Source organism: Callospermophilus lateralis, chromosome 1 (assembly GCF_048772815.1).
Source record: "Callospermophilus lateralis isolate mCalLat2 chromosome 1, mCalLat2.hap1, whole genome shotgun sequence".
NCBI lineage: Eukaryota > Metazoa > Chordata > Mammalia > Rodentia > Sciuridae > Callospermophilus > Callospermophilus lateralis.
Window position 1 is genome coordinate 157,354,700 of NC_135305.1, and position 27,421 is coordinate 157,382,120.

Consider the following 27,421-nt stretch of genomic DNA (forward strand, 5'->3'; position numbering starts at 1 on the left):
TGAGGCAGTCTGGGCATTCAACAAGAGTCTGTATCAGAATAATATAAACAGGGCTGGGATGTAGCTCAGTTGCAGAGCACTCCTGGGTTCAATCCCTAGTATGGGGTGAAATAAGGGGGTGATAAAAATGTTCATAAATGGACGCAGCAGTGCACACCTATAATCCCAGCAATTCAGGAGGCTGAAGCAGGAGGATCACAAATTCAAGGAAAGCCTCAGCAACTTACAAGGCCCTGTCTCAAAATACAAAATAATAAAGGCTAGGGATGTAGCTCAGTGTTTAAGAACCCCTATGTTCAAGTCCCTAGTAAAAAACAAACAGTAACAACAACAATTTAAAAAAAACAAAAAAAAGCTGAGAAAAAGAGTTTTTCAGCCCCCAAACCTTTTCTTTTCTTTTCTTTTTTGGTGGTGCTGGGGATGGAACCCAGGGCCTTGTGCATGCAAGGCAAGCACTCTACCAACTGAGCTATATACCCATCTTTTTTTTCTTTTTCTTTTTTTTGATCAGTCTATTTTATCATCATCTGTCCAAAGCTTACATCAGAGAGATGACAAATGAAAGAACATCAAAAGCTAAGCAATGCCCTACAGCTAGGTGAGGGTGGGAGGAGCTTTGCAACTTGTGCTGTTTCTTGTCAATATTCTTTCAAGAACTTAGGCCAATGTTAAGATTGATCCTCATTTGTGTGGCTATTTAATATACCAAAGAGCCTTGACCTTCTTCCATCTCAGCAACAAATTCCAGAAAAGACTCACCGCTTCAGCAAAATCAGGATTAAATTTCAACAAGTTGTTCAATTCTTTCTGCAAGGAAGCTGGAGTGAGGGCTTTAGTCTCATCATTCTTTAACAAAGAAGCCTGAAATTTAAAATGTCAACTCAGTAAAATGATATGGTTAATTAACACATGAAAATACATACTAACTAGCATCACTTGATGATTTTCTTTTCCACAGAGAGCCCTTAAGGTCCAGTCCTGGTCTCCTCAGTCTTTACCTTCTGCCCTCACTCCAGGACCTGACTGGAACACATTCTCCTCCTCACCATCCACATGGCTGCTTCCTCTCCTCAAAACACCAAGTGTCCTGAACACCATTCCCCACCTGCACACCCTTCCCAGGTCTAGCCAACTATGCCCACATCTAGCTCACCCTCCAGGTCCCAATTTAGATTTCAGCTACTTGTTTCTATCACTTTCTACACTAGGCGAGATCTTACAAGCCTTCTGTACTTTCCCTTCCTGTAGCACCTAATAGACTACATTAAAATGGCCAGTCTGACCCTTCCCAGAAAGTAAAAGCTCCTTCCAGGCATGCAACGTGTTTACTTATCCTTCTAACTCCAGTGCTTGCTTGCAAAGTGCCCTGTGATATCCAGGTCCCCATCCCACCCTAGTTGTTTCTTATGGGTAATATCAATAACAATTATACAAATCATGTTGCAATAGTTTGGATGTTAAATGTCCACGTGTTAAAGCCTTGGTCCCCAGGTTGACAATGCTGCAGGGAAACCTTTAAAAGACAAGGCCTATGAATGGCTTAGGTCATTCAGAGCATTCCTTTGAAAAGGACAGTAGAATATTGGTCTCTCAGTCTGTTTCCTCAGTCTCTGTTTTCTGGTGAGAGACGTGATCACCAGCATATATTCCTACCAGGATGTGCACCCCTCACTAGAATCCCAAACCAATGGGGCCACCTGATCTTGGACTTGAAACTCCCAAACTGTGCCCAAAATAAACCTCTCCTTACCTCCTAAGCAGCCTATGTCAGTTATTTCATTACAGTGATGCAAAGCTAATACATGTGTAGAAAACTAGTTTCAAACTAAATGCTTAATGAGTTTATAGACAATTTACTCCAATTTTGTCTAGTTTTTGCATAAGTAGTAGCAATTTCTCATTCCACTTTTAATTCATTATATCATTTATAGAAAATTCTAAAACTATGGAAAAGGTACAGAAGAAAAATCTATAATCCAACCACACAAAAATAATATTAATACTCCAGTGTATTTTATCCTGTATGAGATTATGAATGTGTGTGCTCATAAGTGGGAAGCGCATGCAAAACACATTTTTAACAAGATTAGAATATGACATAATTTTACTTCCTGTTCATAAAATATTAACATTTTAAACTGTCTCATCAAATAGTCTTTGAAAATGGTTTCTAAAGAAAAGGTATTCCCTTTCACTCACATTTTATTTATTTATTTTTTAATATTTATTTTTTAGTTCTTGGCGGACACAACATCTTTGTATGTGGTGCTGAGGATCGAACCCAGGCCGCACGCATGCCAGGTGAGCACGCTACCGCCTGAACCACATTCCCAGCCCTTTCACTCACATTTATTGCAAATGCTTTTACATTTTGTTGCTTGCCTTCTAATTTTGTTAGAACATGTTATGACACGAAGACATTAATTTTTATGCTGAAAAAGCAAATGATCTTCTACTTATTTTCTTCCCCAGCTTTTGTTTAGAAAGTCTTTCCCCACCCAGATCAGTTAAAAGTTAATATGTAGTTCCTACTGTTCTAATTATAGCTTTAAGCGTTCACATTTAACTCTTTAATCCATCTGTAATGTAATGAGATGTGAGGGGGAGAGGAGGATCCAGCTGACAAGCATTTTTTTCCTTAGAGTTAACCATTGTGTAGGTGAGCTTTTCTAACCTGTCTGAAATTAACCTGCAGAAGTGAGTACATAAATTTTATCTAGATCTAAATGTTATATCTTCCTGCAGAAAAAAAAACTTTTAGGGAGTATGGGGGTATTAGGTATTGAACCCAGGAGTGCTTTGCCACAGGGCCACATCCCCAACCCTTTTCATTCTTTGAGACAAGGGTCTCAAACTTGCCATCCCTCTAACCCAGCCTCCCAAATCACTAGAATTACAGGCATGTACCACTGCACCTAACCAGAAAGAAATTAACAAAGTCAGAAAAAGCTAGAAAAATAGAACAAAAAATAAAAATTCTATACTGAAAATAACAGAAGGAAAAATGTTCAGCTTACATTACCAAGAAAATGAAAACATGTGGCTCAAAAGCAGCAAAAAGAAATGTTTGTATCTGGGTGGGGTTGTGGCTCAGTGGTAAAGTGCTCATCTATCATGCATGAGGCACTGGGTTCGATTCTTAGCACCACATAAAAAAGAAATAAAAATACGGTGTCCACGTACAACTAAAAAAAAAAAGTCAAAATAATAATAACAATGATAATAATAAAAAGGTATATTAAAAAAAGAAATGCTTATATTAAAGAATATTGGTGTCTGCAACTTGCAATACATCAAAAAATAAGATAAAGCTGGGTGTGGCTGCACAGGCCTGAAACCCTAGCAATTTGGGAAGCTGAGGCAGGAGGGTCACAAGTTGGAGGCCAGCATGGGCAACTTATTGAACTATGTCTCAAAATAAAAAATATAAAATAAAAAGGCCTAGGGATGTAGCTCAGCTGTAAAGTGTCCCTAGATTCAATCCCTAGTACTGCAAAAAAAATAAAGATGAAATCAGATAGAGGATGGGTAAATATTTATAATTGGCTAAAAGATAGGTAAGTATTTGGTAAACACAACAAAATATTAACTGTGGGATAAAGGTGATGGGCTTACGGGTATTTATAGGTTTTTTTTTTGACATTTTTAATACATGAAAAAAGTCCATAAAAAACAAATGTTGGGAGAAGGGAAGCACATCTTCTAACTCGTGTGTTTCTGGGCACATACCATTACTAAAGGAACCTGCATTATAAAGTTAATAGAAAAATAAGATCACAAAAAATAAGGGATACATAGCTACAACTACACTGTTGGTGGAAAAGGTAGAACCAAGAGTCAAGGATAATGCAGATTCACTAATAAACCTCACTAATAATGCCATAATATAGAATGTCAGAAAAATCTTTAAAACTTCATGATAATTTGCAGAATTAACATACCTGCTGAGAAAGAAAAAATTCCGCTTGTTTTTGAGATAGAGGTCCACTGCAAGATACCTCTTCTTCTCTGGAAAATAACAAAAATAGTAATAAATTAAACAAGAGTAAAAATGACAACATTTGGGCTGGGGATGTGGCTCAAGCGGTAGCACGCTCGCCTGGCATGCGTTCGGCCCGGGTTCGATCCTCAGCACCACATACAAACAAAGATGTTGTATCCGCCAATAACTAAAAAATAAATATTAAAATTCTCTCTCTCCTCTCTCTCTCTTTAAAAAAAAATGACAACATTTACAAAATCATAAAGGTTTTTGCATACATAAAGAGTCCAAAAACTTTAAAATAATTCCATCTTCTCAGACATGTAATCGCAAAATGATCCAGCAATTCCACTTCCAGCTATACACCCAAAAGAACTGAAAGGAAGGACTCACACAAGCAGATATTTGCACACCCATGCTCATACTGGCATTATTCACTACAGTCAAAACATGGAGACAACCCAAGTGTCCTACGACAGATAAACAAAATATAACATGTACACACAATGAAATGTTATTCAACCTTAAAAAGAGAATTCTGGCATGTGCCTCAACATGGATTGATGAAATAAATCAATCAAAAAAGACCAATCCAGCTGAAAGCAGTGACATACACCTGTAATCCCAGCAGCTTGGGAGGCTGAGGCAGGAGGATCATGGTTCAAAGTCAGCCTCAGCAAAAACGAGGTGCTTAGCAACTCAGTGAGACCCCGTCTCTAAATAAAATACAAAATAGGGCTGGGGGATGGGGCTCAGTGGTCAACTGCCCCTGTATTTTTTTTCCCCCAGTACCAAAAAAAAAAAAAAAAAGACCAATACCATATCATTTCACTTACATGAGGTACATAGGATCATCAAAATAGTAAAAAGCAGAATAGTAGTTGCCAGGGACTTGGGGGGAAGGTGGAATGAAGAGTTATTTAATAGGTATAGATTTTACAAGATAAAAAGAGTTACAGAAGCTGGAAGTATAGCATGCATGAGGCCAAGGGTTCAACCCCAACACCAAAAATCCAAATTATGGAGATGCATGTTGGTGATGGTTATACAAGTTATATAAATGTACTTAATGTCAGTACACTTTTTACCACTTAAGATGGTCAAGATGATGGGGCTCAGCAATGAAGCGTTTGCCTAGCACGTGCAGGGCCCTGGGTTCGATCCTCAACACCACATAAAAAAACAAAATTAAAAAAAAAAGGTATTGTATCCAATTACAAATAAAAAATAAATATTAAAAAAAAAAAAAGAAAGATGGTTAAGATGACAAATTTTATGTCAGGTGTATTTTACAATAAAAATTTATTGGGGAAAAAAAAAGTGATGTCAAATGACCTGCCAAAGCTCATATAAGGTAATCATATAGAAATACAGATTTAAATTCTACACAGCTTCCTTTCTAAAATGCAAATCTACCATATCACCTGTGATGAAAAGCCATTCAGGAATTTCCCACCACCTTGCAAACTGAAACTTAGCCAGGGAAGAGTGGTGCATTAAGTCCTGCCTCTCCCTCTTACCTACATTCTGGCCCTCACAGGCACCCCAGTGCAACAAGACACTGCCACTGCTTCCTCAGCCTCAGTGCTCTTCTCCCAACCACTGTTATACTTCATACACCATCCATCATTCAGGACTAGCTCAAAGGTCATATCCTCCAGGAATTCTTTCTACCATCCCTCACTTGAGCTCCTACCTCTCCTAGTGATGGCCATCATGCCACCTATGCATCATCGCCATGGCTGTTCCTCACCTGTGCTGCAGGCAAACACCCAGTAAACTCTGTGCCTCCACACACATCAGGCACTCAATGTTTGGGAAATGAATGAATAAAGTTTGTAACTCCTTGCTAGAGAGATGAGATGGTTCTACAATAAAAAGAAGGAAAGAGGTCTTTTCTTGGAAATCACCATTTGTTAGCAGTTTAGATTACACAGAACAGATAAACAAGAAGTATACTATTATAAATCTTGACTCCAGGACTAGGGATGTAGTTCAGTGGTAGAGCACCTTCCTACCACGCACAAGAACCTGGTTTCAATCCTCAGCTATGAAAACCAAACAAACAAAACAAAAAAAATCTAGACTTTTTAAAAAAATCCATATTTGCACAAATAAAAAAATTTCATATTGAGAGCAAAGTATGAAAAATATCCCTTTGCCACATGACTCTGAAGAAATGTTTCTCTGTACAGGATTACATAAGAAAAAAAAAAGGGCTGGGGATGTGGCTCAAGCGGTAGCGCGCTCACCTGGCATGTGTGCGGCCCGGGTTCGATCCTCAGCACCACATACAAACAAAGATGTTGTGTCCGCCGAGAATTAAAAAAATAAATAAATATTAAAATTCTCTCTCTCTCTCCCTCTCTGTCTCTCTCTCACTCTCTCTTAAAAAAAAAAAAAAAAAACAAAGTCAGCCTCAGCAACTTAGTAAGGCCCTAAACAATTTATTGAGACCCTGTCTCAAAACAAAAAATAAAAAGGACTGAAGATGTAGCGCAGTGGTATAGCACCCTTGGCTTCATTCTCCAGCACCAAAACAAAAACAAAAACAAAATCTCCAATGCTCAGGCTGTACTGTCCTCCATTGATCCATGTCAGTTTGTCTCTGTGTTGGGACACCTAGGTCCTCTCTACAGCTCCCCTACCCCAGTCACTCTATATCCCTGTCTCCCATTTCATTTTTTCACCGCGTTGACACTCTCTGAAACTACATATTTACACTCTATTATCTGTTCAATCCCACATAACTACATAAGGAGAGGGACTTTCTCTCTTTGCAGACACACAGCATCTAGCACAGTGCCCCACAGTGCCTTCACAAGAAGCATCCAATAAATACTTGTTGAATAAATTAATGAGTTTGGGAGACTGACATTAAGCCACTGATGAAATACTAGAGAATTCCTACATTTGTGAGGCTCTTGTAAAAGCCCACAGAAGAGATGACTGGACTAGCCTGCAGCCTACCAACCTTCATGACAAGCTCATGTGGTGTAACCCCACAGGTCTCTTCTAGTGCAATATGCAAGAACTGCAGCATAGTAACAGCAACCCACAAAACACACACACTCTCAGGCTATTTCTTCCATAAATGGATTTTCAAGACACTTGGTAAACATTTATTGACTGAATATTTATCTCCTCACTGCTAAACTAACAGTTGTATTCTCTTTTTCAAACAGGAATAATTTCATTGTGAAATGGGAAATCAGCAAGCTATGCAATATTACTTAATGTGCATATTTTTTACCTTTTTAACTTGAATACAAATTTCTAAAGTAAGAAAAATTATTTCCCTGAAGAGTGTTAAAAATATCCTAATAACTATAAGAACAAGAGGGAAGGAAGGAAAGACTTACTCAAATTGCAATAAAACATTAGAAAAGATTATAAAAGGGATAGAGCACTTGCCTGGTACACATGAGGCATTGGGTTCAATTCCCAGCACAAAAAAAAAAAAAAAAAAAAAAAAAAATCACAAAAAGAAAAAACTGAAATCTTCCTTCTCATACAGTTAGAAAAAAATTCTCTAGGGGCTGGGGTTGTGGCTTAGCAGTAGAGCACTCGTCTAGCGCAGCAAGGCCCTGGATTCAATCCTCAACACCACATATAAATAAATAAATTAAATAAAGGTATTGTGTCCAACTACAACTAAGAAATAAATATTTAAAAAAGAGGTTTTAAAAAAATTCTCTAGCAAAATAATGTTTTGGACAAAGAATAGTACTTGTATTTATATTCAAATAATACTTCTTTAATTTTCATGATGAAATTCAGTTTCCTAAAGGTACACTATTTTCTGAAAACATACCTTTATAGTAATTATTATGTTCATAAATAAATTCTTTTTTTTTTAATATTTATTTCTTAGTTGTAGTTGGACACAATATCTTTATTTTATTTTTATGTAATGCTGAGGATCAAACTCAGGGCCTCGAATGTGCTAGGCAAGCAATCCATTGCTAAACCACAATCCCAGCCCTATAAATTATTTATTATTATTATTTAATTATAGGTGGACACAATGTCTTTATTTATTTATTTTTTTAAATATTTATTTTTTAGTTTTCGGCGGACACAACATCGTTGTTTGTATGTGGTGCTGAGGATCGAACCCGGGCCGCACACATGCCAGGCAAGCGCTCTACCACTTGAGCCACATCCCAGCCCACAATGCCTTTATTTTACTTTATGTGGTGCTGAGGATTGAACCCAGTGCCTCACGCATGCTAGTGAGCACTCTACCTCTGAGCCACAATCCCAGCCCCCCGGTAAATTCTTAAATCGGGAAAAAACAACAAAAAGATGTAGTTAAACCTAATTGAATTAGCACAGGGGGCACACATCTGTAATCCCAACAACTCAGGAGACTGAGGTAGTAAGGAGGAGCCAAAGTTTAAGGCCAGCCTGGACAATTTATCCAGAGCCTGTCATAGAATAAAAATAAAAAGGGTTGGTAATGCAGCTCAGTGGTAAAAGTACTCCTGGTGTTTAATACCCGGTGCACCAACCAACAAAAACTAATTGAATCAGATCAATTTAAGAAAAAGCCAAAATAAAACATGAAAAGTCTAAATTAACATTTCCAAAGAAATCATGCTTCCCTACTCTAAGCAAACAAAGTACCAGAACAAGGATTACACTATAGCATAGAGGCACTGCTTAGGGGAATTGACTGAAAGAGAAGTTGGAATAATAATAATTAACATTTATCGAACACTTTCTATTTACTAAACATAGTTTTAAATACTTAATATAATATAAACTAATTTAATTCTTCTAACACTCTTCTGAGGTGGTATGAACCCCATTTCGTAGATGAGGAATTTGAAGCACAGAGAAGGTGAGTAATCTGCCCAGGGTCTCAGAGGGAGTAAGCAGAGAAGCCAGCACCCATACCCAATGGTGTGGTTCCTCAGCCAGACTCAGCCCTAAGCTGCACTCTTTCCACTAGGTAAGAAGCACTTGCAAGCATCTGGGGAGAAATGAGTTTTCAGAAGCACTAACTAGTACTACTTTCTTCTTGGTCACAGCATACGCTGAACAAATCACATGACAGTACACAGGCCTCTCAGAGACGGAAGGGATGCATTCCTGTCTATACACAGTGTCATCCCTCACCATTCAGGGTCTAGCCAGCCTACTTAGGGCAGGAGGGGCTCACTGCCCTCAGAGCTCTGCCCTCACTGTATTATACCATTTGTTTACTCTGAGTCTTCCTCACCAGACTGTAGGCTCCTTGAGAGCATGGAATATCTCTGTGTGCGCACCAATACATAAATGCTTTCACCTTCAAGTGCAAGTAGTTCATGTGGAAGGTGGTCCCAGGTACCAGTGCCTGGGGAGAGGGCAAGTATGACAGCAAAGGGAAAGAAGTCAATAAAAAAATGTGTTCCTGGGTAAATTACCAGCGTGGGCAATGGACTATATATTTTGATTCTCGGCTGCCTCCATCCACCACATATTCGCAGACACTATGATAAGCACTGTAGAGACACTATGCTAAGCATAGGGGAAAACATGGTGAAACAAGACGGAGAAAGTTTTTAGCTCTAAAGGTGTGAGAAGGCAGGAGAAAGAGTTAAACAAGTAAGAAAATTTTTAAAAGGCTATCTGGGGGCTGGGGATGTGGCTCAAGCGGTAGCGCGCTCGCCTGGCATGCGTGCAGCCCGGGTTCGATTCTCAGCACCATATACAAAGAAGTTGTGTCCACTGAGAACTAAAAAATAAATATTAAAAAATTCTCTCTGGGCTGGGGATGTGGTTCAAGTGGTAGCACGCTCGCCTGGCATGCGTGCGGCCCGGGTTCGATCCTCAGCACCACATACAAACAAAGATGTTATGTCCGCCAAGAACTGGGAAAAAAAAAAAATTCTCTCTAAAAAATAAATAAATAGGGCTGGGGATGTAGCTCAAGCGGTAGCACGCTCGCCTGGCATGCGTGCGGCCCGGGTTCGATCCTCAGCACCACATACAAAACAGAGATGTTGTGTCCGCCGATAACTAAAAAATGAATATTAAAAAAAAATTCTCTCTCTCTCTCTCTCTCTCCCTTAAAAAAATTAAAAAAAATTGTTAAATAAATAAATAAATAAAAGGCTATCTGGTGATGAGAACGATGAAAGAAGTAAACCTGAAAGTGTTTGGGATGGGGGAGACTCATACCTGGTCAGGGAAGGCCTGTCTGAGGGCATGGGAGCTGAGTTCTGGATGGTAAAATGAAAAAATCAGGTGAAAAATCAAGAAAGAACATTCCAAGAAACCTGTGACACACTTGTCTGGAGTACTGAAAAAAAAACAAAAGAAAGCCAGTGAGACTGCTGAGAGGCGAGGGGACAGCAAGAGCAAGAGGTTGGAGAAGAGTGCAAGGCTAAATCAGGCAGGCCTGGAGCCACGGCAAACTGGGATTTCACGGCAAACTGGGATTTCTGTCTCTGAATTCCAAGAAGAACCAATGAAGGGTTTGGGACAGAAGAGTGCAATGACCTGATTCACACTCTTATAGGTTTCCCAGGTACTGGGTGAAGATGGACTGTAGAGAGACAAGAGACCAGTGAGGATGCTGGTGAAGACGTGCAGTAGAGATCTGGGGCTTGACTCAGGGCATTAGTGGTGATGAAAGACACAAACATGATCAGAGCATGCTGGGAAGGAAGGACTGAATGGACCTGCAGAGGGACTGAATTTCAGGGTGAAGGATAGGGAGGAACAAAGGATATCGCTAGTTTCAAGTCTGAACAACTAGGTGAGCAGTGATACCACCTGCCCAATGCCTAGACCTTAGGAGGCATTCAATAAAATTTCACTAAATTAATGATTGTTAATTCACTTTGATATAATAAATGCTACCAGTCACAGCCTCCCAGAAAAGAAACAACACATTGAAATTGGATAATTTCAGTTACCTTACAGACACATCAAGTTCTTCTTTTTCCATTTTTCTTTCTCCTTCCTCTCTACTTGTCAGTTCCATCTCAGTATCCTCCACTGTCTTTTTCTCACCATTTTGGAAGTACTGTTGAAGGGCAGTGTATAGTTTAAACACTTGACTGAAAGAAAGTTTACTGTAGGCCAAGATCATGTGACGCAGAAATAAACCTAGAAAATAAGACCACAGACAAGATGAAAGCATTAAATGAAATCCAGCTACAGGATACCAATGACTATGTGGCACAATCCTTCCTCACAAGAACCAAAGAGACACTTGCAGGTGCTGTTTCCTCCTCCTGGAATGTTCTTCCCTCATTCTTACAAAGCTCATCTTTCCTTATTTGGGGCTCAGTCCTCCCATCCCAGTTATTCCATTTTTCATCCCTCACAGTCTCTATTTTAGTTTCTTTATGGTTGTTTTAACTATCTGAATCATCTTATTTATTTCTTTACTTTTTACCATCTGGTTTCCCCCACCAAAACATCATCTCCATTAAAGAAAAACCAATTCTACCTTATATATCCAGAGCCTGGCACAAAGGAGGAGATCAATAAATACCTGATGTTGAGTAATATAAAAATTACCATGCAAAAAAACCCAGAGAGATGGAGCATGGATACAAAGCTAACAGAAAAGCTTAAAAAAATACATATATATATATATATATATATATATATATCCGCATTTTATATACTGTCAACAATAATATATTTTTACTTACCTCTCTTCGTAAGTTTGGTTGGTGACCCTCACTTACAGTTGCACAATGCAGGCAAGTGATCCAGAGAACTGTAAGAAAGAGCTGGCAAACCCTAAAAACCCCAGAACCAGGCTCGGACTCTGACTATTACAGAAAAAACAGAAGGTACTTTTCCATAATTATTCTTAAATATAAATTCTTCAACAGCAAGGCAATAAATACAAACCATAACATGTCTAATATCCCTACTGTTTGTTCACAGATAAAGCGAAGTAAAGGTGTCACTTAGAAAGTTGCTCACTTCAATGAAAATACTCTCTGCTCTTCTTAGAAGAGTTTCATACCTACTACACTTGTTTTGTGAACCTCTGGATCAGTTCCAGAAAAAGAATCTGAAAGGTCATCAAAAAACTGTTCCATATCCTTCAATTCGCCTTCAGCCATCAGTTTGATTCTGAATGAGAAAAGTGAGGTGTATATTTTAGGAAGGCCCATGCTCCATATTTCTGAACTATTTCTTCCCACTTTCCATATTCCTGAGTTATCTATTTTAAAGGTGATTCAGAGATTTGTATAAAACAGTAACATGTAAAACAAACTTCATAATCTGAAATGTCACTCCCATATTTCTGAAAAGTAACACTGGCCCGGGTTCGATCCTCAGCACCACATACAAAGATGTTGTGTCCGCCAAATACTAAAAAATAAATATTAAAAACTCTAGAAAAAAAAAAAAAATAAAGACAGGGTCTTGTTAAGTTGCTGAGGCTGGCTTTGAACTCTCAATCCTCCTGCCTTAGCCTCCCAAGATGTTGGGATTACAGGCATGCACCACCATGCCCAGCATCATTGCTGTTTTCTTGATCATAAAATTTATCCAAGTATCAGCCCATAAAAATAAAATTATCTGCAACAATTAAAAAAAAAATGAGGTAGATCCATACAAAATAAAAACTTCAAGGAAAAAAAAAAGCTGCAAAAAAGTATGTTTAATGTATCCATTTTCTTTTAAATTCATTAAAGGTACTTAGGAAAACAACCCTTAGAATAAAGAACTTTTTTTTTTTTTTTTGGTGGTACTAGGAATTGAACACGGGATCTTGCATAGGTTTGGCAAATGCTCTACTTTTGAGCTACAACCCAGCCCATTTTAAGTTTTATTTTTGGGGGGAAAAAATGTTTTATTTGCAAAAGAGTCTAAGTTGCCCAGCTGATCTCAAACTTTCCATCCTGCTGCCTTAGACTCCCATATTTTACTTAAAAAATTAATTACCACATGCCCTTTTGTAATTTTTATCTACCTTGAAATCTTTTCTGTATATACAGAAGAAAATAAAATTTACCTGATCTGTACTGAATTTGCCAGCTGAGGACAAGAGTCTTCAATTAACTTGTATAGTTTTGACAGTGTAATGTCTGGGCCCTGAGGAAGGGAGAAATAGGAAAATTACAGATAAATGTTAAAGACCTGTAGACTGACAAAGAACTACAAACATAAATTCATTTATCAACCTCTCTGCTTTAACAATCATTCCAAACATGAAATATCGAATCAGATTTTTCTTATCTACCTAAAACATTAAACTAATACTTCAAAATTGCATATTGTCTTTTAGTCAGTAGAATAGTATAAAATGAAATTTATTAATTTATTGTATGAGGACGTGTAATTCCTTCCTTCAAGCTCTGTAATCACAGCAAAATTGTAACTTCTGAGTCCCAGTTTCCTTCATTAGTTAACAGATGTAATAACAATTATCTTCCTTATTTGCAGCAAAGATCAGTAAGATAATGTAAAGTGCTTTGTAAACTGGAAAACACTATTCAAATGCAGTTACCATTTTTCACAAACATAATCGCATTTGATTCTTTCCCAGACTTGTAAGGCAGGCAGACACAGTATTTGCTAAGACCATTAAAAGTACCATGATGGGGCTGGGGTTGTGACTCAGAGGTAGAGAGCTTGCCTAGCATGCATGAGGCACTTAGGTTTGATCCTCAGTACCACAAACAAATAAAATAAAGGTATTGTGTCCACCTATAACTAAAAAATAAATATTAAAAAAAAAAGTACCATGAGGGACTAAGAGCATCAAACTTCTGCTATGAAGATTATAATGGGGGGGCTGGGATTGTGGCTCAGCGGTAGAGCACTTGCCTAGGATGCGAAGGGCCCTGGGTTCGATCCTCAGCACCACATAAAAATAAATGAATGGAATAAAGGTATTTTGTGTCCAATTACAACTAAAAAATAACAATAATAATAAAAAAGATTATAATTGGGGCTGGGGTTGTGGCTCAGTGGTAGCGCGCTTGCTTAGCATCTGTGAGGCACTGGGTTCGATCCTCAACACCACATAAATAAATAAAATATTGTCCATCTATAACTAAAAAAAAAAGATTATAATCCAGGGGCTGGGGTTGTGGCTTAGAGGTAGAGGGCTTGCCTAGCATGCGTGAGGCACTGAGTTCAATCCTCAGCACCACATAAAATAAAGATACTATGTCCACCAATAACTAAAAAATAAACATTTTTTAAAAAGGTTGTATCTAGCTGTATTTTAAAGCAAACATTGAGTCTTTTTTGAGCAAAAATACAGTGTATACACCAAGTTTAGATGTGGATAATCCAGCAAATCTACTTCAGGGGAAGTTATATTTGGCACACATTGTTTGAAATGAAGTAAAACTGAAAAGAACCTGTAAGTAAAAAAAAAAAAAAAAGACGGGCTGGGGATGTGGCTCAAGCGGTAGTGCGCTTGCCTGGCATGCATGCGTGCGGCCCGGGTTCGATCCTCAGCACCACATACAAACAAAGATGTTGTGTCCGCCAAATACTAAAAAATAAATATTAAAAAAAGTTCTCTATCTCCCTCTCTCTCACGCTCTCTTAAAAAAAAAAAAAAAAGACTTAATTCATTACAATAAAAAGTTAAACTATGTTGCTTATTTTATTATAAAATATACTGCAATCATTAAAAAGAATATTCAAATGTGCTGACATGAAAATATCTCCAATAAGTGAAAGGAGCAAGCTGTGGAATAGAAGTAGCATTTATACAAAAAAAAGCAAAATGAAATTAAAAGCACACACATATATATATTTATATATACCTATAATCATATGCATCTAGACATCTAGAAAGATCCATTCCAAAGTGTTACTCAACAAATGAATTAATGTTTATAATGATAATCTTTGGAAAGGAAAAGAGTTGGTAGGCATGCAGAATTATCATCTTTCCATTGATTTTTGTATTAAATAAAGTTTTTACAAGACACCTTTGTGCATTTCTTGAGTGGTTAAATTTAAAATTTGGAGGCTGGGGATAAAGCTCAGTTGGTAGAGTGTTTGCCTTGCATGCACAAGGATCTGGGTTCAATTCCCAGCACAACGAAAAAAAAGTCAAACAGTAATAAAGGAGCTGTTACTAGAAAAATTATGTATAAACTTTGATTAAAACTACATAGTAGTTAGCCAAGCAAGGAATCAGAAAGAATTCAGGGGGGGGGTGGGGGGGAACATATGCTAAGGTAGGAAGATGGGATTTAAGATACCAGGATTATTGCTACTTTTTTGTTCTAATTTTAGTATTTTCACTTTTATTTAAAGAACAGGGAGAAATGCACTCACAGTAATAGTAACGTGGATAAGACTACAGCCAACAAGTTATAGAGACGCTGTCCCTTTTATTTAACTATGCCGTCCCTTTTATTTAACTAAGCAAGACTCTTAAGCACTATGTCCTAGGTTGCCACCTTTTCCAGTTCCCCTCCCCCACAAATTCAGGTGAAGGGATATTTTGTGTGTTTGTGGTACTGAAGATTAAATTCAGAGATGCTTTATCACTGAGCTAGCCCCAACCCTTCTATATATATATATATATATATATATTTTTTTTTTTTTTTTTTTTTTTTTTTTGAGACAGGGTCTCACTAAACTGGCCTCAAACTCGTGATCCTCCTGCCTTAATAGCTAGGATTACAGACCAACAACACCATGCCCAGCTGTGATGGATTTTCGAACCCCTTATAAAGTATACTGTGTGGCAAAAATGCAATTCAGTATAATTTTGTTAAGTTTATCACTGAAGATCTCATCATTTAGAGGCCCAGGTGCAGATCTGTTTCTGTCACCACTATTTCTCAACAAACAATTGCTGGTACTTCAAGGTCCACCAGCTTAACATTCCATCTTCTCTAAAAAAGGGCAAATCAAACCGGGTACAGTGGTGCATACCTGTAATCCCAGCAGCTTTGAAGGCTGAGGCAGGATTGATAGTTCAAAGTCAGCCTCAGCAACTTAGTAAGGCACTTAGCAACTCAGGGAGACCCTGTCTCTAAATAAAATTAAAAAGGGCTGGGGATGTGGCTCAGTACCAAAAGCAAAAAAAAAAAAAAAAAAAAGGGTAAATCAGGCTGGGTGTGGTGGTGCACATCTGTAATCCCAGGACTCAGGAGTCTATGTAGAGAATAGCAAGTTTGAGGCCAGCCTCAGCAACAAGGCCTGCAGCAATTTAGTGTGATCCTTTCTCAAAATAAAATTTAAAAAGGGTTCAGGATATGGATCAGTGGTTAAGCATCTCTTGGTTCAATCCCTGGTACCAAAAAAAAAAAAAAAAAAAAAGGAGCGGGGGAATCACATTCCATTCCTTCCAGGAATAACTTCTCAGGCACTTTACAAGGCTTTGGGGAATGCAAGGGTGAATAAAACAGGGCAAGTATTGTGTTCGGATACAATCTAGTGAGGAAACAGACATCAATCACATAAACACACAAATACATGGAAAAAACTACAATTGAGGGGCTGGGGATATAGCTCAGTTGGTAGAGTGCTTCCCTCGCATGCACCACAAAAAAAAAAAAAAAACCCACAACTGATATACAACTGAAAGCGTTAAGGAATTTGCCCAAGTGACAGCTAGTTAAGTTGTGGAGCTCCGTGGCGTGATCTGGAAAATGAAATAGGGTATGTGAAGTGCTGAACACACAATAAATGTTCAGTCTTTGCTCGTTACTAGTATTATGTCGTTATTACTACTTATTATGGTCCCCTAAGGTAACTCAGCCTGTATGATTCATCTCCGTCTCTGCAAAGCTCAGGACTGTGTAGCTCCACTTTACAGAAGACCTAAGATGATACCTCTCCCCCCGTCACTCAGATAATACTGGTGCCACACGAGAACCTGCAAAATAATGCACGTAAGGCGCCTAGCCCCTACTAAACGCTCATCAAGTGTTAGTTGGCGGGATTTACTACCTTTATTTTTTCACGTTCCTCTAAGGCAGAAAGAGTATTTGATGAACCCCGTGTCCCCAGAACAAGGGCAGTGTCCTGCACAGGGCAAAAGTACACTAAGTTTGCTAAATGAGCAGGAGCTAGTGGGCGCCCTCACCTGCAGCAGCGGCAGGAGTAGCTGGTTGAGCTTCCGCCGCTCCAGGAGGCTGACCGCGCCCTCGCCCGTGCGGCCCATCTCGTTCAGCAGCACCAGTACCGCGATCTTATATGGCGTCACCCAGTCCTTGATGCCGAACACGTTGGCGTGCACCACTCCATTGGTCATCATTGGATTGAAATAGAGGCTCTCGTGGACGCTGGCCATGGCGGCCCTCCGAGACTAAGTCTCGGAGACCCGCCACGCGCAGCGTCCAGCCGACGCCTCACTGCATACCTCAAGCGGACCTGCACTTCCGCCCGCCAGCCCGTATTTCAGGAAACTGGCATCCTAGCTCTCGGCGGCATGTGGTCGGCCAATCATAGAGCACAGGGGAAGGCTATCACCAATCAGGATATCCAGTGGTACAGTGAGGGTGGGGCAAATATGGTGCATCAGGTGACTGATTCCCTACGGAAACAGTTGCCAAAGGAGAGCAAATTCCGGGTCAACGTGGGCAGAAAACAAGAATTGTAAAGAAGAGTTGGGGCTTGTTGTCCCAGACTGAAAGGATTGAGAGGCTGCCCATTTGTTCATTCAATTTGAAAGCAGTTCAAGTTCGATTTTAAAAAGGATGTGTTTAGAAACAATTGAAATTAGCTGGGCTTGGGGCTGGGGCTATAGCTCAGTGGCTGATCACGTGCCTACCATGTTTTTTTTTTTTTTCTTTTCAGTATTTCACAAATGCCATTTGCACCCAGCCAAGTCAGGTTACATAATATGTCCTTACGTGAAATAGAACATAAAGAATAACCTTGCCTAATAAACTCAAACTTAATAATGTGGCATTCAAAATCCTCCAAAAGCAAGCTCCAGCCAATATTTTCAATCCCAGTTTTCATAATTTCCCTTCATCTGCACTTCTCAAGACATTTGGTTCTCTCCAACCTGAATTATTATTACTAATCATTTACCATTCCTAATAGTTTTTATGCCCCTTGAAAGAAAAAAGGATGTATTAATTCAACTTTGGCTACACACAAGCATATACTTGTGTCTAGCTTTTGTTGTTTGAATCCTATTTGTTTATAAATCCAGATGTTAGTAATGAGCAGTGAAATGCAAAACAATATAGCAGGGTCACAGGTTTCTTTGAAATTGCCTTTAATGAACGATGGAGTAACTTGTAGAACAACAACAGGTGTACTAACCTGCGCATAAATAAAGGGAAACAATTAAGAACTACCTGGAGAAAAATAGATCGATAGGGCTAACTTCTGGCAGGGTCCAAAGAGGTTAGTGTAGCTGGTGCAAATATCCATGGGAGACAGCTGAGTTCAAGCAGAGGTTTATCAACAGAGAATATCTGCCAGGCTGCCCTTCTGCAAGGCGCAATAGCCTGCTGGAAAAAAACCTCTTAACTATTTAGTCAAGTACAAAGGGGTAGTTAAAAATTAACCCCTCTGGTCCTGAGAGTGTTACCTGGTGTCTTTGCTGTGGTTTCGGTAGTTAGGGACTCTTCGCAGGAGGGCAGATGCTGATTTTCAAAATGGAGTTAGTTTGGCCTAAGGACCTAATAGGAGGTCATTGAAAAATTAGGATTTATGGCCATGGGTTTCTCAACTTATTTCAGAAGGGAAATTTTATTAATGGTGCAAGATTGAGAAGATGAAGTCTGCCTGGTCATTGACCCCAGCACCCACATTAATATAGAATTGACTTGTATGAAGTCCCCCTGAATAGGAAGGTCATCATGACAATTCCAGAGAAGACCCCAATTGGTCCAAGCCTCCCCTGCTGGATGTGAAAGAGGAGTTACAAATCTGATTGACAAACACTGTGGAAGGTGAACCTTGGCTCTCAAGGCTAGCATGAAACAGCAATAAATTTGGAGGCAGCATGGTTTCCTTACTGGTTCTCAGCTCAGAGTGTTCTTTGCTCAGGCCTTACTTTCATTTATTATAAAATTCCCTTACTTGACTTTTCCTTCTTTCTTTCTTTCTTTCTTTCTTTCTTTCTTTCTTTCTTTCTTTCTTTCTCTCTCTCTCTCTCTTCTTCTTCTTCTTTTTGATTTAAATCTTTATTTTTCCATATCTTTATTTTATTTATTTTTATGTGGTGCTGAGAATCAAACCCAGTGTCTCCCATGTGGAAGGCAAGTGCTCTGCCATTGAGCCCCAGCCACCAGCCACAGTCCCCTTGCTTGACTTTTCGTGTCTGACTTTAAGTTTTCTTTCTTCAAGACACAAGAACTGGGGTTTGGAGCTTCAGTTCCCCATGCTCCTGGGAGGGAGATACCTATGGGCTGAAAAACAGAGAAAGAAAGCCATTGATGGAAGCTAACTTCTATATCTTGAGAACTCAAGCTGGCTTTTTGCAGGGAATTAAATATTTAAACAATCTCTTTCTTTGCCTCAGTTTTATTTTTTTAATTTTTTTTAAAGAATTTTTTTTTAAAGAGAGAGGATTTTTTAATATTTATTTTTTAGTTTTCGGCGGACACAACATCTTTGTTTGTATGTGGTGCTGAGGATCCAACCTGGGCCGCACGCATGCCAGGTGAGCGCGCTACCGCTTGAGCCACATTCCCAGCCCCTTTGCCTCAGTTTTATTCCCTCTCCCTTTTTTGAAAAAGCAGACTTACAAATTCGCAGCTCTCTCAAGATCTTTATGCATTTTGTACATAGAATTAAATGAAGTTTGACAAAAGGTATTTGTGGAATAAATGTCTGTCCAACCTGAAAATCCCAAATAGAGACACTTAACAAATGTAAAGAGCCAAATAATTTTACAAAATCCTGAACAATTTTACTACTTGGTAAGACTTCCAAATCATTTTTTTTTTTTTTTTTGGTATTGGGGTTTGAACCCAGAGGTTCTTAAGCACTGATCTACATCCCCAGCAGTTTATTTTTTAATTTTTAAAAATTTTTTAGTTGTTAATGGACCTTTTTTAAAAAAAATTATTTGTATGTGGTGCTGAGAATGAAACCCAATGCCTCACGCATGCTAGGCAAGCGCTCTACCACTGAGCCACAGCCCCAGCCCTAGGTTTTATTTTTTATTTTGAGACAAAGTCTTACTAAGTTGCTTAGTACCTCACCTAAGTTGCTAGTTTTGAACTTGTGATCCTCCTGCCTTGGCCTCCCAAGCAGTGGGATTATAAGCATGTGCCTCCAGGCCTAGCCATTCATTCATTTAATCAATAAAAATGTGCTGAATTTATATTGTAGTCAACCTCTATTCTAGGTGCTAGGGACCAAAAAGGGGTGAATTTCTAGACCAGAAATTGTAAATTGGTGATTTCTGAATCAAATGTGGCCTATTTGACATTTTTATTTGCCTTACATAATGTTTCCAACACTTAAAATTTGGAAATTTTAGCTCCTCCCTCTCCAATCTGTATGTCCAGCTTCACTTGAAAATTAGAAAATTTGGCAACATGGTTTATTCCTAAATGTTAATAATTGACTGGACAAAATCAGCCAAATAAATCTTTATTCAAGGCTGTTATCTCCATCTTGTCACAGTCCTCATCATTCTTTATTGTTCTTTAAGAGAGAACTTGCTTCACACATTTACCCTATGTTATCCACTGACTCAGCTTCATCAGCCACCATTTGAGTTGGTAACTCCTGTTTTATACTTCTCTGTTATTCGTATATACAGTAGTCCCCCTTTATCAAGACCTCCAGTAGATGCCTGAAATCTCAGATACTGCCAAATAAAATATACAAGTACAGTGATACCTTGACAGTTCATCTGGCAACAGACAGCTATTATATTACTAACAGGAAGGTAGCCTATACAGTGTGGTTACCCAGGACAATAGGATGATTCATGCCTCCATTGGGATGGAGTAGGATGGTAAGAGACATTATCAACTATCCAGAACAGCGCACAATTTTAAATTTATGAATGGTTTATTTCTGGAATTTTCCATTTGATATTTTCAAACCATGTTTGACCATAGGTAATTGAAACTGCAGAAATCCAAACCACAGATAAGGAGAGACTACTGTAGTTGATTTTTTAAGAACATGGTTAAGGGCCTAGGTTGTGGCTCAGTGGTAGAGTGTTCACCTAGCATGTGTGAGGCATTGGGTTCAATCCTCAGCACCACATATAAATAAGTAAAAGGTCCATTGACAACTAAAAAAGTATTTTACTAAAAAAGAATATGGTTCAATATTATCAAAAGTCTGAAAACATTTTAACTCCTAGAAATTTACTCTATTTCCTTAGAATTATTGAGCATCCTTCTACTATTTTTTCACACTTCATTTATTATGTGCAAAATTTTATAAAATTATTGGTATAAGTAATTACCTCCTCTGATGGACTGTGAGTGCCTCAAGGACAAGGGCTTGGTTTTGCTTTTGTTTTTCATTGTTTGCATCTATGATATGCTCAATTATTGCCAAGATTCATTTGAATCAGAAGGGCTACAAATCCTCAAAATTCACTTAACAAATATTTTGGAGGAAATACGATGTGCTAAACATTGTGTTCAGTTCTAGGAATACAGCAGTGCATATACAAACTATGTACTTGACCTTACAGAGGAAAAACAGTGTCATAGGACACTAAAGTGCTTTGATGAGGGCTGGGGTTGTGGCTCAGAAGTAGAGTGCCGCAGTCCGGCTGGGCACAATTCAGGAGCCACTTGTCAAAAGAAACTAACTTTATTTTTAGAACTACACACGCCAAACAAAACAGCTCCTCAGGAAAAAACCCTCAGAGCCCAACTGCCACCACCGGCTTCCCACAAGCCACACACCCCAACCCAGCCTCTTCCTCCCACAATCCTCCTGCTCTTGAGGCCAATTGGCTGGGTCGCATGGGTGGAGCCAAAAAAGTCCCCCAATGAGCAGCTCCGTGGTCTGAAAGGGCAGGGAAACAGCCCAATGAGCATCACCACAGAGGAGCCAATCAGCTAGATGTTGCTGGGGCCGCTGTGAGCCAATCATCAGCCAGCAGTCTGGAAGTTTGCTGGCAGCTGGAAGTTTGCTGGGGCCCCTTCGGCTGTGGCTCTCAACATAGAGCGCTCACCTAGCATATATGAGGCACTGGGTTCAATCCCCAGCACCACATAAAAATAAAATAAAGATATTGTGTCCACCTAAGACTAAAAACTAAATGTATATATTTTTAAAAGTGCCTTGATGAGCTAGTCTCTGTCTCCACGAGCCTAAGGAGGAACTGCTACTAGAGATGGAGACTGGCCTCCCTCACACTAACCTTTCAAAGCAGCACTCCAAGGCAATAAAGAAAACAAAGCTTTATAACTTGTAGTGGACTTTAGAACTTGTAGTGGTCTTGTAGTGGACTTTGTTTTGTCTACCTACCATGCTCTACTATCCTCTTTGCACAGTTATAGAACATTCTCCTGTGGATATAAGGAGGGGTGGGTGGTCCTGCCAGAGCCAATCCAATATTTCTCTGGGATTGCTCTACGGTCTCTAGAGAAAGAAGAGCTATCTTCTGAGATTGCAAAACAGGGATGTAGATGCCATATTCTTTGGTGCCTGGAAAAGACCTACTGTGGAGAGACCAAGGACAATCCACAAAGAGAAAAAAGCAAGGATACTCAGAGAAAATGTAATTCAAGTAGTTTTGTTGTTGTTTGTTTGTTTGTTTTTTGGTACTGAGATTTAATCCAGATTTAACCCTTTACCACTGAGATTACATACCCAGCCCTTTTTTAATGTTTTAATTTTGGGGAGGAGGTAATAAGGATTGAACTCAGGGATACGCAACCACTGAACTACATCCCCACCCCTATTTTTTCATTTCATTTTGAGACAAGGTCTCATTGAGTTGCTTAATGCCTCACTTTTGCTGAGACTGGATTTGAACTAGCGATCCTCCTGCCTCAGTCTCCAAAATCACTGGGACTACAGGTCTGTATAGATTCTTGTTTTTTTTTTTTTTTTTTTTTTTGCCTACCAAGATTTTTGATAGATGAAATAGCACACCTAGAAATCAGAACACTTAAGTTCTAGTCTTGGCCTTGAAACTAGCTCTATGATTCAGGGAACCACTTAGTCTTCTCTTGAATGTGGGTTAGACACATTAACAATGAAAGTTTTGGGCTTATCATTTATAAATGATAAGTGAAGTCCTCTGCAGTGCTAAAATTCTGTGACTTGTTACTCTATTTTTTTAAGTTTTTATCATGAAAAAAATACATGTAGCATAAAAATTACCATCTTAATAACTTGAAGTGTACAGTTCAGCCTTCACATAATGTAAAACCTTTACTACTACTGAGTACCAGAACATTTTTGATTACACCAAAGGTAATAAAAAAGGAAAATCATATACATTAGGAATAACTCCCCATACCCTCCACTCTCCAGTCCCTGGACACCTTGAGCCACTTATTTTTTATTTTTTGGTAGTTGTAGAAACAGAATGCCTTTATTTATTTTTTTATGTGGTGCTAAGGATCAAGCTCAGTGCCTCACTCATGCTAGGCAAGCACTCTGCCACTGAGCTCCTTTTTTGAGCACTTTTTAATCTATGGATATTTAGTATTTGTCTTTGAGATATTTAGTATGAATGGAATCCTACAACATGTGTGCCGCAGTCCGGCTGGGCAAATGACCGGGAGGTGACAAGCAACTTGAAGGTTGAAGCGGGAATTACTTTATTGCAAGTGAACTCAACGGGAACTGAGCAAGAACTCAAAGTAGCAGGCTCCCAAGGTAGTGGAACCGCTTCTCTGCCAGACAGCAGAGATATATATAATATACTTAAGTAACTACACACAGATTGACTCAATTAACATCATCTAGATACAGCAGTCAGCCAATAAGGAATCCTCATCATCTTAATGGCTTGCTGGCGTTGCTTCAAAAACCAGTCCTCCTGGCAAAGTGCCAGGCGCCATCTTGACTTGATTTGCATCCCCAACATCTCCTCCCTTTTGTTTTATTAAACAACAAGTATATGTCTTAGGGACCCTGCCTGTTTTAGGTTGTCCAATACTACATATGGGCCTTACACGTCATTGGATGGTCTGACCTCAAATCGTCAGCCTCCTGTCTTAGGTTGGTACCATTGTAATTGGATCTTACCCATCTTTGACTACCAGCCCAACACACTTAGCCATAATTGTGGATAACGACCACAGTGGTTTCTCCACAAACACCATAAACAACCTGCCACAAGCAGAAAGGAAGAGGATACAAAATGCCACAATATCAAGCCATTGGCGGCTCCAAGTGAGAAACCCCTGGAAAAACTGTACCACTGATGACACCATCAGCAAAGATACCCTGGTACTATTACAATTTGTTGTATCAGTTCATAATGCATATAAGTGATACACAGTCCAGGTAAGTTCTGCAAGCAGCTCAAAGCAGAGAAATCCATTAATATGTCTATTTCTTCTCAAAGCAAATCAACTCTTTGATTGAGAATTACTTGTTGAGTTACATTATTCATGATGCATCAGTTTATACAGTTTGTGTGATAGCTATTGCAGAAGCTGTAGCGGCAGCAGCAGAAACAGCAACAGCTGTGATGATGGTAGCTGTAATTCCGAAGTCTCATTTAGTTTTCATTAATACTGGAAATTTTCTATTTTTGTCTTAAGGTAGGAATTCTGGCAATGATGGCTAAAGAAAATTGTGTAGCATTCCAGCAGGCACTAAGAAAACAATTTTCTGAACAATTTACATTATCCTGAACAGAATTATTAGATATAATGAACAGGAAAGGTGAAAGTAAACAAACAGATCTGTTAACCTACTTTTTGTCAAAATATTAAAACAATACCCAATTTAAATTAAACTGTTTAAATCATGTGAATAAAAGATATTTGGATCCATTTTTTTCATGAGTGCTTCTGATATATGGACATATGCACATACAGACATACAACACATAACACAAGTGTGCACACATAACACAATAGTAAAGGCCTTGTAGCTTTTCACAGGTGAAATCTCCATTGCAATGTTTAAAAACTCCATAGTTGATTAAAAAATAAAACTGATCAGAAAAACATTAACCTAGGTCTGTATAAGCTCAAAAAATAAAATAGAAAAATTCTTTTTGTAACTTGCATATGGGTTTGAAGGTATTCCCACAAGTAAGCCTCAAGGTTTTTTACATTTGAAATAGGCCTTAATGGTGCTCATTAGCCTCTGGGTATAGGAGAACCATTATCGCAGATGTAAGGATAGCTAAACTGGGGTTCTGGATATCAGCTGTTATGGATTTGAGCCAAATCATCTTCTTTTTACATTATCCTGAAGAAATCGCTTTAGTTAGTCTCTCTGGAATCCAAATCGGCTCCTGTTCTCCCTATGAAAACACACAAACAGACCCCGACTTCAGACAATCACTGGGTCAGAACCTTTCCATTGTCCAGTTAGAATATCCTTCCAAAGTACCTTTGGCATATGTACATTTTTTGGACACACAAGGGTTATGTTAAGTTTATCTTTGGGGGATTTATATCCCTTTCCAATTCCCTCTTTTTGTTTTAGTAAGTATATTTTAAAAGTTTGATGAGCTCTTTCAACTATGACTTGTCCCTGTGGATTATATGGGATTCCTGTTATGTGAGTAATGCCAAATGATGAGCAAAATTGCTTGAAAGAAGCAGAAGTATAGCCAGGGCCATTATCTGTTTTTAACTGTTTTGGAATGCCCACAGTGGCAAATTTTTGTAAACAATGAAATATAATATCTTTAGTTTTTTCTCCGGTATGAAGGGAGCCCATTAAATATCCAGAAGAAGTATCAACTGTAACATGCAAATATTTTAATTTTCCAAATTCTGGCAAATATGTGACATCCATTTGCCAGATATGATTAGATATTAGTCCTCTAGGATTAATTCTAAGATTAATTGTGGTAAAAAGGTCACACAATTTTGCCATTGTTTTATTATATGTCTAGCTTGTTCCTTAGTTATTCTAAAATGCTTTTGCAAGGTATTATCATTGACATGGAAGGATTTGGAAAAATTTGTAGCTTCTTCTAGTATAGAAAAATATGTATGTCATATGTGATTTTATCTGCTAAATTATTGCCCAAACTAAGGGCTCCAGGCAATCCTGTATGTGCCCTGATATGTCCTATAAAGAATGGATCTTTTCTGTCCCAGATTAAACTTTGTATAGCAGAAAGCAAAGAGAAAACATTAGAGGAAGGGGAAATCCTACCAGCATCTTCAAGGGAATTTATAACATTAACTATATATAAACTATCAGAAAATAAATTAAATACGGAATCTTTAAACATCACAAAAGCTTGTAATACTGCATTAAGCTCTACCTTTTGAGCTGATTGGGTACTAAAAATGTAAAAGCTTGATCAGGGGTAAATACTGCTGCTGTACCATTATTTGACCCATCAGTGAATATATTTGGAGCATTCATGATAGGTGTTTTTCTTGTCATTTTTGGAAAAACTACAGGATGCGAGGACCAAAAAGACAACAAAGGATTGGAGGGTAAGTGGTTATCAAATGAAACATTAGATTTACACATGATTATTGCCCAAGTATTTAACTCATTAGCTAACTCATTAATTTGATCCATAGTATATGGAGTGATAATTTTATTAGGAGAAATTCCAAACACTCCCTTTGCTGCTTTTATTCCTTTGAGTATTAATTGTCCTATAGCCTCAGGATACCTAGTAAGAATAGTATTAGGAGAATAAGATAAATGTATCCATATAATGGACCTTCTTGCCAAAACACTCCTGTAGGAATATTTTTTGTTGGTAGTACAATAAATAATAAAGGCAAACTTATATCAATTCTATTCAAATGCATATTTTCCATATATGTCTCAATGAATTTTAATGTCTTTCTTGCTCCAGGCATTAACATGCGGGGTGAATTTGGATCCAATGTACCTTTTAGGTACATTGGATCAAATAAAGGTCCCAACTCTCCTGTTGGTATGCCTAGATAAGGCCTTATCCAATTTATGTCTCCTAACAACTTTTGAAAGTCATTAAGTGATTTAAGTTGATCTACTCATATTTGAATTTTTGGTGGATGGACCATGGTTGAGGATAATAAAACTCCTAAATAATTAATTGGAAAATTTAATTGTACTTTATCTATTGCTATCTCTAGATTATAATTTTTTAATAAGTTTGTAAGTGTGGCATAACATTATAACAATGTGTTTTTATCTTTGTGTGCTAATGATACATCATCCATATAGTGAAATATTTGTAGTTCAGGATTTTGATTTCTAAGCGGCTGGATTGCTTTGTTAACATAAATTTGACACATACTTGGGCTGTTAGCCATCCCTTGAGGGAGTACTTTCCATTCATACCTCTGATCAGGACCTTCATGATTCAGTGCAGGGACAGTAAATGCAAAATGTGGACTATCCTCAGGATGAATTGGAATTGAAAAAAAAAACAATCTTTAATATCTATAACTAAAA

General features: G+C 38.4%; 1 protein-coding gene across 2 annotated transcripts in view; it reads right to left on the bottom strand.

Moving 5' to 3' along the window:
- Positions 1–17,323, bottom strand: part of Anapc5 (anaphase promoting complex subunit 5) — a 40,101-nt gene extending 22,778 nt beyond the window's left edge. For both annotated transcript variants that reach the window (XM_076849757.2, XM_076849668.2), the window contains exons 1-6: positions 17,013–17,323; positions 12,960–13,039; positions 11,961–12,070; positions 10,891–11,083; positions 3,942–4,008; positions 760–861 (exon numbers count right to left, since the gene is read on the bottom strand). In XM_076849757.2, coding sequence (XP_076705872.1) covers positions 760–861; positions 3,942–4,008; positions 10,891–11,083; positions 11,961–12,070; positions 12,960–13,039; positions 17,013–17,219 — 759 coding nt within the window. In that variant the 5' untranslated portion in view covers positions 17,220–17,323. The remainder of the gene's footprint in view (positions 1–759; positions 862–3,941; positions 4,009–10,890; positions 11,084–11,960; positions 12,071–12,959; positions 13,040–17,012) is intronic.
- Positions 17,324–27,421: the final 10,098 nt, after the last annotated feature.